Raw genomic sequence first — 16,393 nt, forward strand, 5'->3', positions numbered from 1 at the left:
CTTCGTTTTGGCAGCAGCTGATTGGTTTGTCTGCCCTGCCAGATATTTCTTTTTAAAAAGCAAAGTGCATGTGAAGCTGGTCATATATCCAAGCCTTCCACAGTCATGCAGCGTGGATTAAACTTTGCATTTTATTACTTCAATGACTTTTGTTTTGTTTATTTCTTTCTTTATTGATATAACAGTTTGATTTTCTGTGAAACGCTTAAATTCTCATGTTGTGAATTGTTAACAGTGTAAGAATAGCAGCAGTGCAACAAATCCTCCCCCACCTAACCAGCAGCGACGATGCTAAAAGCACCAGGCCACACATGGACCAGTCCGGGATTTCTTCTCTTCCCACCCTCTACTGCCTCCGAAACCCTGTCGATATTTCGCTTGACACGAGCAGCAAGTCTGTCCTGAAGGTAGAAATCCGATTTATTTATGCAAAAACAACAGGTGGACGCGTGTGGGGAGAGACAGCTTACTTCATGCATTTAATGTTGCTTAGGTGGAGTCGGTGGAGAAGCTGTTTGGTATCCTGAGCTCAGAGACCGTTGATGTCTCTCTCAGAAGATCAGCTGCTGAGCAGCTGTCAGTTGTGCTACAAGGTGAGATGTTAATAACTGATATTTACAAGGACACACAGAGTAAGATAAACCACTTTATTGGGATTCAGATCATATATAAGAGTGTTTGAATGTGAATAACATACAATATTGGATTTTGTCTGCCTGCTTATTGTGTTAAAGCATTTAAGATAACACTAATATTAGAATTTAAATAGCAAACTTGAGGAAAAACACTAATAAGCTTGTTTTGATTCATTCATTGATGTTTTTTGTGGAATAATTTTTTGCAACTTAGTAACATTATAAAAAGAAAAACCCTTAAAAATTTGTACAAAACCAATTTTTATTTTTACTGATGTTATTTAATCAGATGATTTTGGGCTATGATATCAACACATGATTGTGATTATTTCCTGTGTCGGCATATTCATCTTTTTCTCATCTCAAGTCATGCAGCATGTATTTTCTGTAGCACTGAAGTGGGAATTGTACACTTTTTATTGGTATTTTTACTTTGTTGCCAACATAAAATTCCTCATCCGCACTTTTATCATTCACTTTGCAAACCAAAGAAATGACTTAAATATGTTTGTCTGTTTTGCCCTAACTTGGAAATCTGGCTTCTAATAAGTGTTCTCACCTTTTTTTTTTCCCCCAGTGCAAAATTTGGAAATTCTCCTTTCCCATTTGCATCTAAGAACGTATGTAATGAGCCGACAGTGAAGCTGTAAACCTGCTGGTTGTGTTTTAGCAGTCTGCATCACTTTAACACATGGCTTATGATGGAGTTCTGCATGAAAGGGGGGGACATTACCACCTTCTCATGGCCAGACTCCAGATGAGGGATGCATGCACTCTGATATAATAATAATGAGCTTAAAGGTTTATTGAATACTAGTAGAAAAAGGCTGAAGGGTGAAGTGGACAGAGTGGGTCACTCTTCTACATATGATGAAGAAGTAAAGTCCACACACCAGAAAAATGCTCTTAATAATTGCATTGTTTCTGGCGCCAGCTCTTCTTTAAACATCTCTACCTCTCCTGGCCAACATCAGGTTTAAATTCAGCTCTAGTATTTCTGTAGTATTGCTGTAGTATTTTGACCAAAGCAGGTCACAGGTCACAGACCTTTCATTAAGACTACAGGAAATTGTTTCCACTCAAGCACACGGGGCAAAGTTTATCTTCTTTTAAAAACTCATTAATGGTATTGTTGTGTTTCTGAATTAACTCTCGAACTTTAAAGCATCCTCGCGGTCTGCTTTTAAGTTCTCCCAGATCAAGGCTTTCACAGAGAAATGCATCTTAATGGGAAGCTCTGGCAGCAGTTGGAGTTAAGGGACCCATTCAGCCTCTGTTTTTTGAATTATTTCTCTTCTCGTGCTTCATAATTATCAGCAAGTGCAAAAGCGCGATGGAGCGACTGAAAAACGTACTGGCAGAATTCAGTTAGTAACAGTCAGGTTGTTGACGTCCTGATTTGTCCCTGAGTTATGTGAGGAATTTTATGCATGTAATAAAATCCACAGCGAGTGTTAAAAGTTTGTTTGATGAGCGAGCATTTCCCCCCTCGTGAACACTACAATTTGCAGATATTGCTCCAGTGTTTGTGCCTTTCCTCTGCCATATGTTTCAGACAAATGGCTAAAGAAAACAGACAACAATTATGCAAATGTTTATTGTTGTATATTGAATTTTTTTTCCCCCTCTTTCCTCCCCGCAGACACAACAATGCACCCGGTGTTGAAGAATCTTGGCTTAACAGATCGAGTCATTTCTGTTATTTCGGAGAGTGTAAATGGCAACAAGGTAAAAACAAGCAGCTCCAGCAAAGTGATGAATAGAAGCTTACTGAATGAGTTGCACTGAAACCCAAATAAAGCAAAAAATATGAAACTCATAAACAGGGTCAGATTGTTTGCATGCGTGTGTGAGGGCATGTGGAGTGAAGTCAGTGAGGTGTGGATGATTTGAGGGTGAAATGGCCTCTGTTAATAGTGTCAGACAGGCCCTGGTCAGCAGTGATTTCTGCCCTCCAGTTGCTGCAGTCTGCTGATCATTCCCAGCGCTAGAATCAGAAACCGCTGGGGGTAATCATCCAGTATGTCTGACTACGTGGAGGAGGGTGGATCATGGGTACAGAAACTAACATAAGTGGGATGTCTGCAGGAGGAATGTGTGTCAGTTCCCCACCCAGTTACTAAATCTGGGTTTAATTCAAGTGAATTCACAGTTGAGAAATCCTGTGTGTTTACATGTGACAGATACAGAGAGAAAGTGTGTGTGTGTGTGTGTTTGCCTTTTTCTTTGCAATTAAACATCTAGTGAGTGTGCTGCATTTCTCCCCAGAGCTTTGATTGTCTGCTGGAGCCGTGCGTTTGCATCTTGAGAAAACTGGTGTACGCCGACCCGTCTCTTAGGCACAGCCTGGCGCAGCGCAACCTCCTGCTCCTCACGCTGCTCAAGGGTACACTCGCAACACAAGTCATTAAGTAGCAGCTACATTGTGCTGAACTGCTCAGGGGCTTAGTCTCACATCGTCTACTGATGCGTGGCTTTTAAACATGTCGTCACACTGCGGTAAGTGGCATGGAGCATGATGCAACTTGTTGCCGTGGAGCTCCGCTTGCTGCCGCGACGGTTTTTAAGAAGCCTTTTGTTAGCAGTGCTGAGCGGCTTGTTGCACTATTTGTAGCTCAGTATCCAGCCGTTCATTTTAAACCAGGAGGTGATTCATGTAGTTTAGTACTTACAAATAAACATTGAATTCAAAATGTATGCCATGTAGAAAACGCAGCTCTGTTGAGAAACTGTATATAACATAATGCAGATTTATTATACAGAAGTTTAAATGTAATTTCTCTATTTTTTTCCCAAACGTTTGTGGCTAATCTTTCACTTTGTACTTTTTTTTCTTTTGGGCTGTTGTAGCGTCATTGTTGTTAAAGGAGAGCAAAGGCAATGGAAGCGACATGGCAGTTCTTATGAGTCTGTTGCTGTTTGATGAGATTGCCAGCATTGAAGCATGGTTCGTTTGTTTTTTCCTCCACGCCACTACTGTTAATCTGCATTCAGAGCATATTTGTCTCATCACGTGACTTTTCCTCATTAGGTCTGACAAATCCGCCACAGATGTGACCCTTTCATCGTTCTCTCTCCCAGTGACAGCAGTACGCAGGTAGGCATTAAATAATAAGCGATATTCTCAAAGTCACTGTTTCTCAAGGCATACTAGGGAGTACGTTAAATGTTTTGAAAATTTATATGTTTTTATGTTTTCTTTAAAACATCTTTAAACAAAATAATACAAACATAATATTTTATAAATATTTAATATATTTCGTTCAATGTAGGTATTCATTCATAAATTGAACATACAAATAGATTGACAGCATTTTATTTTGGATCCCACAATCCGACGTGAATTGAACCCCACCCGTTACGAGCCAAAGCACATTTGTCAGTCACTATCACCTTGACAACGCAAACAATGGAGTTCTGTTTGAAGCGTCGTAGAGATTCCCATTGTTTTGCTTGGTTGAAAAGTTTAATTAACCAAACACAAATGAGAAAGTGCTTTATTTCATGTTTTTTCTTAACCTAAAATACTTTGCAGTGGTTAGGGGGGTACGTGGCTAAAAAAATATTTTACAAGGGGTACTGTGTTGCAAAAAGTATGAGAACCGCTGCTCTAATTCAATGTTCACATGAATCTAACCTGTGTTTAATGTTTCTTCGAGGTACAACATTCCCTTTCAGGCAGCGACACATCACGCTGTTAGCCCGTACTGCTGCATCTTGCCTCCTTCTGCTGACCTGCTAACCCTCCAGCCTGCCCGCCAAGCCCTGCAGGTAGCCTGGAACACTGCATGGTATTCTGGGATAGATAACCTCTTGGAGAAGCTGCATGGACTCCCTGATGATTGTGCTGAGTAAGATTCTTAATGTTTTCAGCTCTGGATGACACTCTGTGCTTCTTTTTTCCTGTTTTTACCATCTAGACTAGATTGTCTTGACTAAAGATTGTCTTTATTAAAGGTTGTAATTTGTTGGTTTTGGGTAAAAAACAAAACAAAAAAAAACAAAAAACAGAAAAACAGATTCATACACAAAAGACTTGTTCAACATTATTTCCTGTAAGATGTTTAGTGAAGTATTAGAATCAGAGTCTGAGCATATTGTGTTTCATCTGTCTTCATTTACCACTAATGTGACTTAATTCAAACAAATGAGAAGGTCTTTCTCTAGTTTTAAGCAGCTTAATTAAGGCAGAGATGTTTGAAGCACACTGTGGACGGATCGATCCATCTACAGCTTGGTACGGCGGTATGAATGGGAGAAGAGTAACTGCTTAAGATGAATTACTCAGTGACAACTGGGAATCACATTCGTTTAGAAGGTGAAGATGGAGGGAGGCATATTGTCATGACATAATTAAGAGCTAGTGTGATCATGGCTACTACTGCTGTATTATGTAGCAAACATTACTTAGCAACGACTCAGAGATATGTCATCTCTTTGGATTGGTCATCAGATATGTTCTTCAGTCCATTCACACACTTCACCCCCAGATTTCATCCGGACTTGAAGCTGTCAGAAGCTCAGCTCCTGTCGCTTCAGGCAGCGCATCTTCCGTGTGCGCTGCCGGACTGTGTCAACGCCATCATTACCGCATCAGAGCACAGATCAGTGGCCTCTGCCCTCTCTCGGCTCTGCCTCTATTTGCTGACTGAGAGACTGGCTCTTCCTCACAGTCCGACCCACAGCTGCAGAGACACCCTGCACTCCCTGAAATGGGAGACGGCGTTAACCAGGTACACTGCAGACACACTCAGAAAAGATATGGACGCTGTATGTACACAACTCTTTTGTGTCTGATCAGAAATCTTTTATTTTATTTTAATAGTCTTTTTATTTCATATATTTTTTAAATCCCGTATTCATCATTTTTCTGCTTTGAATGCACGCTCACATGGAGGTCATTTCTTCAGTTTGACTCATCTAATTTTTTTTTTTTTTAAGGCGTTCCTTCTCAAGCTGCATCTTCTCCTTGTTCACATCTCAGCTTTGCTGTAATGTTTTTATTGTGTGAAAAAGACAAGAAAACAATTAAAAAGTTGACTCTGTGGCATTTTAGCAGCATGGAGTGTGTGATTACTGCTTCACCAGTGCTCTCCTCTTCTTCTTGTCACAGTCTGTCTCTTCCTCCCTACAGGTTTCTCCAGGTGCGCCCAGCTTGTGTTGAGGATGAAAGGTTGCTTGTGGGAATTGTGGCATTTTTGAATGCCTGCTTCAAACGGATCCACACACAGTTTGTGTCTGACAGAGAAGACGGGGACCTACGCTGGATACTGGAGCTACTTCTCAACCAGGTACAGATCATTTACACTTTCTGGTAGGGGTGGGAAAATCGAATCGAAAAATCGACAATCTGGATTTTTTTTTTTTTTTTTTGCTTTACAATTTTAAAACCGATTTTTTTTGTTAAAAAATTTATTATTTTTTTGAAAATAAATAAGATTAATCCACTATATAATTTTTGTCATTTTTATTGTTGTTATTGATCTTTTAACTTGTCTTCTTCTGCATTATAGCAGCAGTCTGGCTACTGGGTTGTTTTTACCTCATTAAAAATCAAGAAAAATGATGAGCAAAAAAAAGTTTTTTACTTTTTTTTTCTTTTGTTTTTAATCTACAAAAATCAGCAATATTGAAGAATTGTGAGAATCACAATTTAAATCGAATCGGCAAAAAGTAAAACCCATTTAAAAAAAAAAAAGTTTATTTTCTTTATTAATTTTTTTTTATGAACAACGTGTAAGTAACGTTTTAGCTGTGATACGGGAGCATTGGCAGCGCTTCAGCGTGTGGCTTCGGATCAGACTCCTCTCGTTTAACCGTCCAAGCCATCTTATCCATATGTGCTTTACTTATTGATGTTCATGACTGTAGTCTCTGATGTGTGGAACACACCAGTATAATACAGCTCTTGTATAAGCATCTCCATTAGCTAGTAATCTGATTAGGCTTCCTCCTCTTCAACACAGATGGTTATATAACAGCAATAAATGCTTGAATAAATCACACAGATTGTCAAACAAGGCGAAAATATGACTTACTCATAAAAGAAAAGTATCATAGCTTTCACTCAGATGTGATAGAGATTACATCCCTAGCGCTAACAACAACGTTGGATTTCTATTTTTGCCTGAGGAGAAGAATTGCCCCTGTGTTTTAGCAAGGAGAGCTTTTCTTTGGATTTAATCAGTCTCACCTTGGCTTTCTCATTAATGTGTGTGTAAACAATAAGTCCTCCCCTGGCAGCTAAAGCAGGCTCAGATTGAATGTCTGGTAGGTGTGAGCAGCGCAGCGTTGCTCCGCTCTGTCTTTTCTGTAATTACTGAGCTGTTTCAGGAACATCTGTCGCTTCCGCTCACACACTTGCATTAACAACCTACTCTGCGTGCACTGCTCAGGAAGAAATTCGTCTTTCTGGCAACAAAGAGCAGTTTTGTTTTGTTTTTTTATTTATACTTCCCCATGTTGTCTGCATCTTGTCTGCATGGTTGATGTTGTTTTAAATTCAGAAAGGATTACAGATATAGAAACTTTACTTTACAGCAATCGCAACTACTACTATTTACAGATGATGCAGTTTGTGGGGGGAAACAAACCATTTCATATTTATAAGCCATTATTAAACATCATATTTAGGTAAACAGAGACGAGAACAGGCTTGTTAGAGACGTTACATCAAATTTAATGGCAAGCCAATAAAAAGGTCATTCGTTTCTATTTATCCACAATCCCTCAGGACTCTGCAGCTCTCCTTCATTTGCTGCACGGTGTGGAGACCCAGACCTCAACCCAGAGCCCGGGGGACCCGGAGGAACTAAAGAGCCATGTCAGCCAGAGACTGCAGAGAGAACTCACCAGTTTCTTCAACACTTTACTGCTCAGACTATCCCACACCACTGACAGGTAGAGTAATGCTTGTTTGAGCTTTACAGTTTATAGTAAAACAAGGTAAAGGAAAATTTCATGTCATTAAAATGCTTGTTGGTAAATTGGACAGCAGGGAACCTTTTAGGTTCAGCTTTTTAACAAGGTTACAGTTTTAATTGATAGTAAAGATGATGGAGAATTATAGTGTATGCAATGCTTTTTATTTATTTATTTTTTTATTTCAGTCCTTTCTATCACGTGATTGTCCCCTGTGCCTCGCTGTCTCCTTTCCTGTCTGTCCAGGCTGTGTTTGGCATTAGCAGGCCCATTCAGAAGCCAGCTGGCAGTGCGTTTGCTTCAGAGCCTGCGGGTGTCTGATGCACCACGCTTCTATGGCCTTCCCAGCCTGGAAAGGACTTTGCAAGGCATGGTCAGCCTGACTGCCCAGCCAGGCTGGAGCTCCCACTGCCCAGACCTACAGTCCAGCTCCCTCTGCTCCAAGTATCTCAGTGGATTATTAGAGGTGTGTATTTGTTTGTCAGCTTGTGTGTTCCTGTTGTGTGTGTGTGTGTGTGTGTGTGTGTGTGTGCTGCATGGGTTCATGCCAGTCTCCTGCTCGCTCATCGGATATAATAATACCTAAAGATACATGTGGCAGCAGAAACGTGCTGCTTTCTGAGGAATTAATTAAAATTTTACTAAATGTGGTTACAGGACATTAATCACTGCGGGTCCAAATCTCATTGATTTAATCTGCCACACAGAGAAGATGCTGATGAGATTAATCAACCTTGTTTTTTCCATCTGTTCAACTCTTCATCAGCCCATGAAACAATCGCCTAACAAAGTGTAGACCAGCTTGTTCCGCAGTCCTCAGCGCAGAGGTGTCCAAACTGTTGTTTTTACTTGAGAGTGAAGACCCCCATGGAATACACTATCCTGTTTACACAGCACAAACCTCTTCTTAATTATTTATTTTGGCTTAATTAGACAGATTTTCTCCACCGTAAATAGAAATAAATGAAGACTGAGTTCATTCCCAAAGAATTGAGTTAACTATTTCCACCAAGGCGGTTTATGTGAGAGATGCAAAAGTTTTTAGCCTCTTAAACCCTCTCACCCACCTCTCAGTTGACACTCCTGGCCTTGTTGAGCCCTGAAGCCCAGCAGGGCTTTGGCTCCTCTCATCACCTGCTCCTCTCTGCAGTCTCACATCCTGGTGGCAAAAACAAAATAATTAGTCTCTGAGCTGTGTTTAGGTTGCATTCGGATGCTCTGTATGACACGCACGCAAGTGGAAATTTCCGCGTCGTTTTGGTTAGCCGGCTTTGCACCAACAGTTTTTAATTATGCCAAACTCTTTCACATCACAGTTTAAGAGCATCATTTTCCACTCAATACTGTCATTTTTTCCAGGTGATTTCTTCCTTTTATGTGGAATGGGGCGGTAACTCCTTGTCTTTCATGGGGAAAGGCGTGACCAAGAATGCGATCATCTGCTTGCTTCACCTGTCTCATGAGATGATGGTCGACATGAAGGACAAGGCAAGTGTCAGCAAGCTTTTTCTCAAATTGATAATGCTGATTACAAAACATTTTAGTTATGAATTCAGCATCCTTAATATTTACAGGTAAACTTAACCTGACTTCCTTTAAACCATTGAATGCATGTGAACAACTAGGCCTGTCGCAATAAGTCAATTAATCGCATGATGAGAAAAAATATGCACATAAAGTTTGCCGGACGCAATACTTTTTATTTGTCTTTCTTTCCTCCCCATTTGTTTTAAGACAATATTAACTAAACACAGCAATACAACAAGCTTCCATCTGCACTTAAAACACAATCATTAGCCATGTTACAAACGGCATTTCCACAACTATACACCTTCAGAAAATGAAAAATACTGAAGGTGATCAAAGACATTCAGTTTTACAATTCCACCTCTGGTCAAGTCCAAACATGTCCCCTGATATATGAGCTTGACCATAGATTATCATACCATTGCATACCATCTGCATGTCCTAAACTCATCATATGTGTGTTACATGAACTTTTTACATTTTCTGTAAATTTCCTCTGATCGTTGAACATCCCTGTTTTTTTTTGTTTTTTGTTTTTAATATGAATTTATATAGCATGTTTAAATACTTTGAATACTTCTGCATACTTGTATGTTTATGATGTGTTGCTGTAAACTCGTCCATGTAAATGAGGGAAACCTCAGTGACTAACGAGTTCAAATAAAAGCTTAAATAAATACTTCACAGTTAAACCAAAACTGTGTTTCTGCATCAGGACCTGGTTTCTCAGTGGTCGCTTGGACATGAGGGAACTGCAGAAGAAGCAAGCGCCTCTCAGCTGGGTTTGGCCTGGCTTGTCCCGCTCTGGGTGGACCGAGATCAAGAGGTAGTTATACAAACTTGTAAATCAGTACTTCTGTTTAGTATAGACATAATATTCAGAAGTTTTCTCTTCCCTCTCCGTCCTTGTTTAATAACCTCTACTGTCATAAGATTAGGATTGAGATGTTTGGCTTTGGGGACGTTTGGAAAGGTCTGATAGTTGTACAAGAATGCAAAAAGACATACTTGACAGCTTCTCCTCAAGTCTGCCAGTCACCTAAAAACAAACCACATGTCCGTCCCCCGACAGAGAAAACAGCGAAAATGCTTCTCTGGGTTTATTAGTCACCTGTATCGCCAAGATTTCTGTTTTAATATGAGCAGCATATCAGACATGCAGCATTTAAACAGCAGATGCATCTCAGAGCCTCTCTCTTCCTCTCTATTTCTTTTTTCTTTTCTTTTTTTTTTTTCTTCATATCCACCTAAACATACATCTCCCCCGTCGTGTCAGGTGAGATTTGCCAGTTTGGGTTTAGGTGCCGCTCTGTCCTCGATGCCCAGTGGATGCCAGGCTTTATGTGCCAGCTGTCAAAACATCAGCGGAGGTCTGTGGGGCACGTTGCTCAACATCCTTCTGGATCAGCAGGAGAGCAGCATGGTCCGCAGAGAGGTACAGCCACACAACTTACAACTCAGCTACCAGTTTATTAGTCAGAGACCAGAAACTTGTCATGGTTGTCTCACAGCGAGGAAGCAGCTTTCTCTGGAGTCTAAATAAATATATTAGACTGCTTATTTCAGATTATCTTTACAGATTAGCAGCTTGTTGTCACACATTTCTCAAAGTTGATGCCTTAAGTACGTCATTGTTTAGCTGTAGTCAAGTTAAAATTGATTTTCAGTTAATCAGTGGTCAGAAAATCAGGCTGGACTTCTCTGTATTAGCAGCCAAATTCAGGCAGATGGCAGTGTTGTTGATGCAGTCCAACTTAACTCAGTGTGTGTGTGTTTCTGTCTTTGTACTGTGGTTTGTGTATCTAGGCTGCATTCATCTTGCAGAACTTGCTGGTGATGCCCATGCCTGCCAACGCAGAGGAGGCCAAGGACTCCCACTGGCAGGTCAGCAGATCTGCCAGGCCGTTAAAAAGCCTTTACAGACCATGTACTCCTTTCTCTCCATCTCTCTCTTTCTGTTTTTCTCTGTCTGGAGTCCCTCTTTGTCTCCTCCTTTTCATTCCCTCCCGTTACTCTGTTCTTAAGTTCAGACCAGGGATGTTGCCGGAGCTGTACGCTGGTATGAGGTGGCGTCACACAGCAGAAGTGATTGTTGTTTCTAAATCAAAACAGCAAAACTCATCTTAAAGGAGTACTGTATGTCTGTACTTCCTAACCTATTTATCTTCATGCAGATGCTAAAAAGCTATGGACACCTTGCCCCACCGAGGCTTGGTTTTATGCTTTTATTAGCGACATTATCATCATAAATACTGTTTTGTAGCTGGGTCCTTTGATGAAGTCAAAGTTAAACATCACATGGCCTTACCTTTTTCCTTAAAAAAAAAAAACATCAACAGACAAATCATCTGCTCTGTGGGGCTTCCCAGACTTTATTATTTCATTAAACATTTCAGGAAAAATCAGGTTTACCACAATAGAGTTGAAAGGCTCTACTACTGTGTCCTTATAAGTGGCTTTTTTCCATTTTTATTTGTATTCTTTCATTTTTGGATAAGGATACATGTAATAAAATATTGTATTGCAGATTTTAATGATTCCCGTTTCTTCACTTTGGGGTCTGGTTTTAAAAGTAAGCTTTTGCAGGCTGATAAAATGGCAGATCCATTCAAAATGATTAAAACATGAGCAAAAACTTAATAATTTTCAATCACAGTGGCTGAATAGTCAAAGACTTGGACTTTACATACACATCATTTCAAGCCAATTCATACATATCCTATAATAGAAACCAACTGATTGCATCAAATCATGACTTCGATCCAATCCCCCATCCTGAGCATGCACGCGGTGACTGTGGGAAGGAAAAAACTCCCGTTTAACAGGAAGAAAACCTCCGGCAGAACCCGGCTTAGGGAGGGCAGCCATCTGCCTCGACTGGTTGGGGTGGAGATGACAGGAAAGACAGAACAACATGTACAACTGCACTTATTCAGGAAGACCTGCAGAAAAAAGGAGAAATAAGTTAGAGATGGCAATATTGTCATATATTTATACATTAATACATTAGATAAATAAGTGAGGTACTTCTCAGTGCATCAGGTAACATCCCCATTGCTACATAAGTAATGGTTGGCTAGACTACCCATAACTATAAGAGCAAAGAGCATAACCTGGACAGTTGTGTCCCATACATGCAGACTCCAACTCAGGAGATGCTCATATCCTATCTATAAGAATCATGGGAAAAGGAAGGTTTTCAGCTTTATCTTAAAGGTGTGGAGGGAGTCTGCCTCCCGAACCCACAGTGGGAGCTGATTCCATAAGAGAGGAGCCTGATAGCTAAAGGCCCTTCCTCCCATAGTACTCTTTGAGACTCTGGGAACCACAAGTAAACTTGTAGTCTGAGAGCGAAGTGCTCTATTTGGAATATATGGAACTATGAGATCTTTGACATACTATGGAGCTTGGTATATGATCTCTCCTGCTAGTCCTCGTCAGAACCCTCACTGCAGCGTTTTGGATCAGTTGGAGACTTTTCAGGGCATATTTTGGACGACCCATAAATGAGGAATTGCAGTAATTCAGTCTGGAATTAATAAAGGCATGGACTAAGTTTTCTGGATATTTCTGAGACAAGATACCCCTAATTTGTGCAATATTACGCAGGTGGAAGAACATGGTTCTAGAAACCTGTTTTGAATGTGAGCTATAGAAAAAATTCTGGTCAAGAATAACTCCAAGATTTCTCACAGTGGTACTGGAGGCCAGATTAATGCCATCCAGATTAATTACATAACAAGGTAATTTTGTCCTAAATTTTTCAGGCCCGAAGATAACGACCTCTGTCTTGTCTGAGTTTAAAAGGAGAAAATTCAGTCATCCAGGTCTTGATGTCTGTAAGACATCTTTGTAATCTAAGAAACTGATTGGTTTCATCTGGCTTCATGGAAAGGTAGATCTGAGTGTCATCCGCATAGCAATGAAAATTTATACCATGCTGCCTGATGATATTTCAGGGATGATATATAAGGGAAGCATGTATGATTTGAAAAGTATTGGTCCAAGTACAGAACCCTGAGGAACTCCATGACTTATCCTGGTGTGTAAGGAAGACTCATCATTTACATTTACAAACTAAAATCTATCAGATAAATATGGCTGGAACCAGCCTAATGCGGTCGCTTTAATCCCAATAACATGTTCCAGCCTCTGTAGCAAAATACTGTGATCAATAGTGTCGAATGCAGCACTGAGATCTAAAAGAATGAGTACAGACAGAAGTCCTTTATCTGAGGCCATGAGAAGATCATTCGTGACTTTCACCAGTGCTGTCTCTGTGCTATGATAAATTCTAAATCCTGACTGAAAGTCTTCAAACAAATTGTTTCTGCTCTGAAAGGTGCATAGTTGGGTTGAAACAAATATTTAGAAACTACTCAAATGACTCAATAGAGGATAAAACAAGCGATTTGACTTGCTGACTGGCTGTGCAGAAAGTTTCTGGGAAAAGGAAACAAACAACATCAAACCAGGACATACAGCCTCACATTCACCCAAAACTTGTGATCTGTAGAATAAATATCTTTGTGTTCTGAACTGAAGTTTCTCTTTCAGCATCCTTGTGTTCATGATGAGGTGACTGGTGTGTCTTTGGTGGGCCTTCCTGCACTACAGGCTCTGCTCTACCACTGTCAGTACTTCCAAAACGTGGCCCTCTCCGCCTCCATGTGTTACCGTGGCAGGTACACTTCCTGCCCACACCCTCATGCTGGTGGCAGCAATGGTCTCAGCCTTCAGAGGAATAATTCCCTGGGTAAGCTCCTTCCTATTCACAGAGCTAAAAACTGCTTCCAGCTTTAATAATAAGTGTGCACCTGTATCATATTGCTGTGCTTTTTTTTTTTTTGTTTCATTTAATGTAAATACTTGTTCAATGACAATAAAGTATTCATTCACTGTCTAGATTCCGAGAACTCTCTCTGGTTTTGGAGATGTGACCCACCACCACCTCCCACCATCAGCTCTAGCAGAACGTCCAGCTCGCTCTCCACCTCCAGCACCGTGGTCAGCAACTCTCTTGTACGTTCTCATAAAAACTCTCAACAAATAAAGAGATGCAGTCAAGATTTGCAGCTCCACATTTCAACCTGGCCCATAATTTTCCATTTCAGCGTGATCTGACACATGAATGGAGATAAATATGTGTGGAATTTGTCTGGTACTGATGAAGAACTCAGCTACTGGTAACAGAAAAATGGCTGCATAGTCATTTTGAGGAGAACCCGCCTACGTTAAAGTGAAAACACTTTTTCTTGCTGTATTCAGCCACGCTTTTGTGGATTCATTCAGTTTAACATCTCTGCTCTCAAAGCAGGATTGTTCACTTGGAAAACGCTTCTTTGTTATGAAATGTCTTCTGCTTTACCGGATCTTGTCATACCAGTAACGAGCATCAAGATATTTCATTTAAATATTTATTGGATAAGTCAACCTGCTCCTGCTTTAAAATACAAGATTTATTTTCAGAATGAAATGTTTTCTTACACCTTCATGTCGTCCAATTCAGGTGAGAGGTTCGGCACCACACACCCCAAAGGTCCCCTCCCCACTGAGCATCACAGACGAGACTCCTGCCAGCAGACTGATGGCTCAAGGTACCGCAGAGAGAGTTGTCTGTGTGTACAAGTGTGTGCACATGTGCATTAACCATCATTTTAACAGTGCTTATATAGTTTTCATACCACATAAACTTTAACGTTACTTTTTTAAAACCGAAACCGCTTTCAGGTATACAGTCGGGAAAGTAAGACACCGTTCTGTTGTTGTACTTCGGTCAGATGCGTTTGATTATGTGGTCTGGATATCGAGTCAGACAGAGATGTGAGGCTGTCTGTCGATGTGTCTCGCAGGTCAGAGCGATACAGACACAAGCAACTCTGCTACATCGCAGGATTCCCAGCAGGGCGAGCCCTCAGCCGTGGAGGCTGTTGTCATGGTGACGCCTGACCTCCTGACGGCCCACTGTGGCTTGCTAACCAACCTGATGTCCATCCTGCCAGATTTCACCCTCACTGCTATCCGACATAACGGGCTCCTGCAGGTCCTGGCCAGGTAGCAGACCTCATTCTCCGCCTCACCACCTCCTTCCATGTTTTACTCTGAATGAAGCTGAAAAGATGTGTTTTCAGCTGTTTTAGTCAAAGCACTTTGTTTATGTTGTCACTTATAATCAGGAAAAATTGCCTGATTTAATACTTATTACATGTTTACTTGCTTAATTGTTGCTGTAACCCCCCCTCCCCCTTCTGGTTAGTTTCCTTTCCCATCATGTTTCTGTTTCTCCTCAGTCTAATGGATATTGGACCCATGGAGACGTGTCTGACTGAGCTGAAGACACCCAACATCCTTCCTGGAGAGAGAGAAAGCATCAAAAGTCAGGTGAAAAACACAAAAAGGAACACAGTTATAAGGAGTTTTTCCAGCTTTTTTACTCTCTTGAGGTAAAAAAAAAAAAAAGAAAGCGTGGGTTGGTACAGTGTCAGTTTCAGTGTTGCACTGGGTTATCTAAGGGCACATCCACATTTCCACGTGGGTGGAATACTCAAGTTTATGCTCAGAGCATCAACATATTCATACTTTTTTCCCTCCTGTCACTATTTTCTCCTCCAGTCTCAACAGCTCAGTAAATCTTTGTTTTCCTGCGCCGTGTGTACGCGTGTGTGTTTTTTCTAGTTTGTGACTGCACTTCAGTTCCTGTCCAGCTTCTCCAAACTGCTCCAGTCATGTATCGAGGCAAGCAAGGAACTGATTGGCCAGATGGATTTCCTGAAACAACTCTTGTCCTCTCTGGTGGATGTCCTCATGCTTGACACCAAAGGATTAGGTCAGAGTTATATGTCGAGAAAAGTAGATTGGTGTTTTCCATCTGCTTCAGAGGCAACTGGCTGGAGTTATTCTGCAGCGTGATCTGCGTGTGGCTCTGCGGCCGTCTGGTGTCATAGAGCGTGTGACTCACCCTCTCCCTCCTCAGATGCAGGTATCCGTGATGTGGTTTGCGTGTGCTGGGCAGACGTGTTTATGCTCCTGGCTACGGTGGTGAAGAGGGACAGCTCAGCAACATTTCCATATGTCTCTGCCGCGCTCGGGAGGCGCTGGTGGATATTTGCAGGTACACGGGTACTCTGACAAAAGTAATTACTCAATATTAAATATCTCTCTGAGGTTTGGCCAAGTGAGTTGAGGCCTTCCTTTCCCGCTTTGATAAGCAGATGACTAAATAGGACGTATTGCATAGTTACTGTTTCTTCTATAGAAGCATGGTTGCATTAATTAAGCTACCTCATCCCCTCTGATTAATATGCAGGAAT

At 41.0% G+C, this 16,393-nt stretch overlaps 1 protein-coding gene across 1 annotated transcript in view; it reads left to right on the forward strand.

The window, feature by feature from the left end:
* The window catches only part of rttn (rotatin), a gene marked incomplete at both ends in the record, with an annotated part of 38,099 nt that overhangs the window by 13,340 nt on the left and 8,366 nt on the right, over positions 1–16,393 (forward strand). The window contains 22 exons of the mRNA XM_079259721.1: positions 236–407; positions 494–593; positions 2,278–2,363; positions 2,904–3,021; positions 3,486–3,582; positions 3,667–3,732; positions 4,295–4,486; positions 5,126–5,368; positions 5,770–5,926; positions 7,369–7,535; positions 7,803–8,022; positions 8,916–9,044; positions 9,799–9,909; positions 10,360–10,518; positions 10,890–10,967; positions 13,641–13,839; positions 13,990–14,090; positions 14,593–14,680; positions 14,936–15,137; positions 15,374–15,464; positions 15,759–15,909; positions 16,057–16,194. Coding sequence (XP_079115847.1) covers positions 236–407; positions 494–593; positions 2,278–2,363; positions 2,904–3,021; positions 3,486–3,582; positions 3,667–3,732; positions 4,295–4,486; positions 5,126–5,368; positions 5,770–5,926; positions 7,369–7,535; positions 7,803–8,022; positions 8,916–9,044; positions 9,799–9,909; positions 10,360–10,518; positions 10,890–10,967; positions 13,641–13,839; positions 13,990–14,090; positions 14,593–14,680; positions 14,936–15,137; positions 15,374–15,464; positions 15,759–15,909; positions 16,057–16,194 — 3,065 coding nt within the window. The remainder of the gene's footprint in view (positions 1–235; positions 408–493; positions 594–2,277; positions 2,364–2,903; positions 3,022–3,485; positions 3,583–3,666; positions 3,733–4,294; positions 4,487–5,125; positions 5,369–5,769; positions 5,927–7,368; positions 7,536–7,802; positions 8,023–8,915; positions 9,045–9,798; positions 9,910–10,359; positions 10,519–10,889; positions 10,968–13,640; positions 13,840–13,989; positions 14,091–14,592; positions 14,681–14,935; positions 15,138–15,373; positions 15,465–15,758; positions 15,910–16,056; positions 16,195–16,393) is intronic.

The sequence above is a fragment of the Telmatherina bonti genome, assembly GCF_933228915.1.
Source record: "Telmatherina bonti genome assembly, chromosome: 20".
Classification (NCBI taxonomy): domain Eukaryota; kingdom Metazoa; phylum Chordata; class Actinopteri; order Atheriniformes; family Telmatherinidae; genus Telmatherina; species Telmatherina bonti.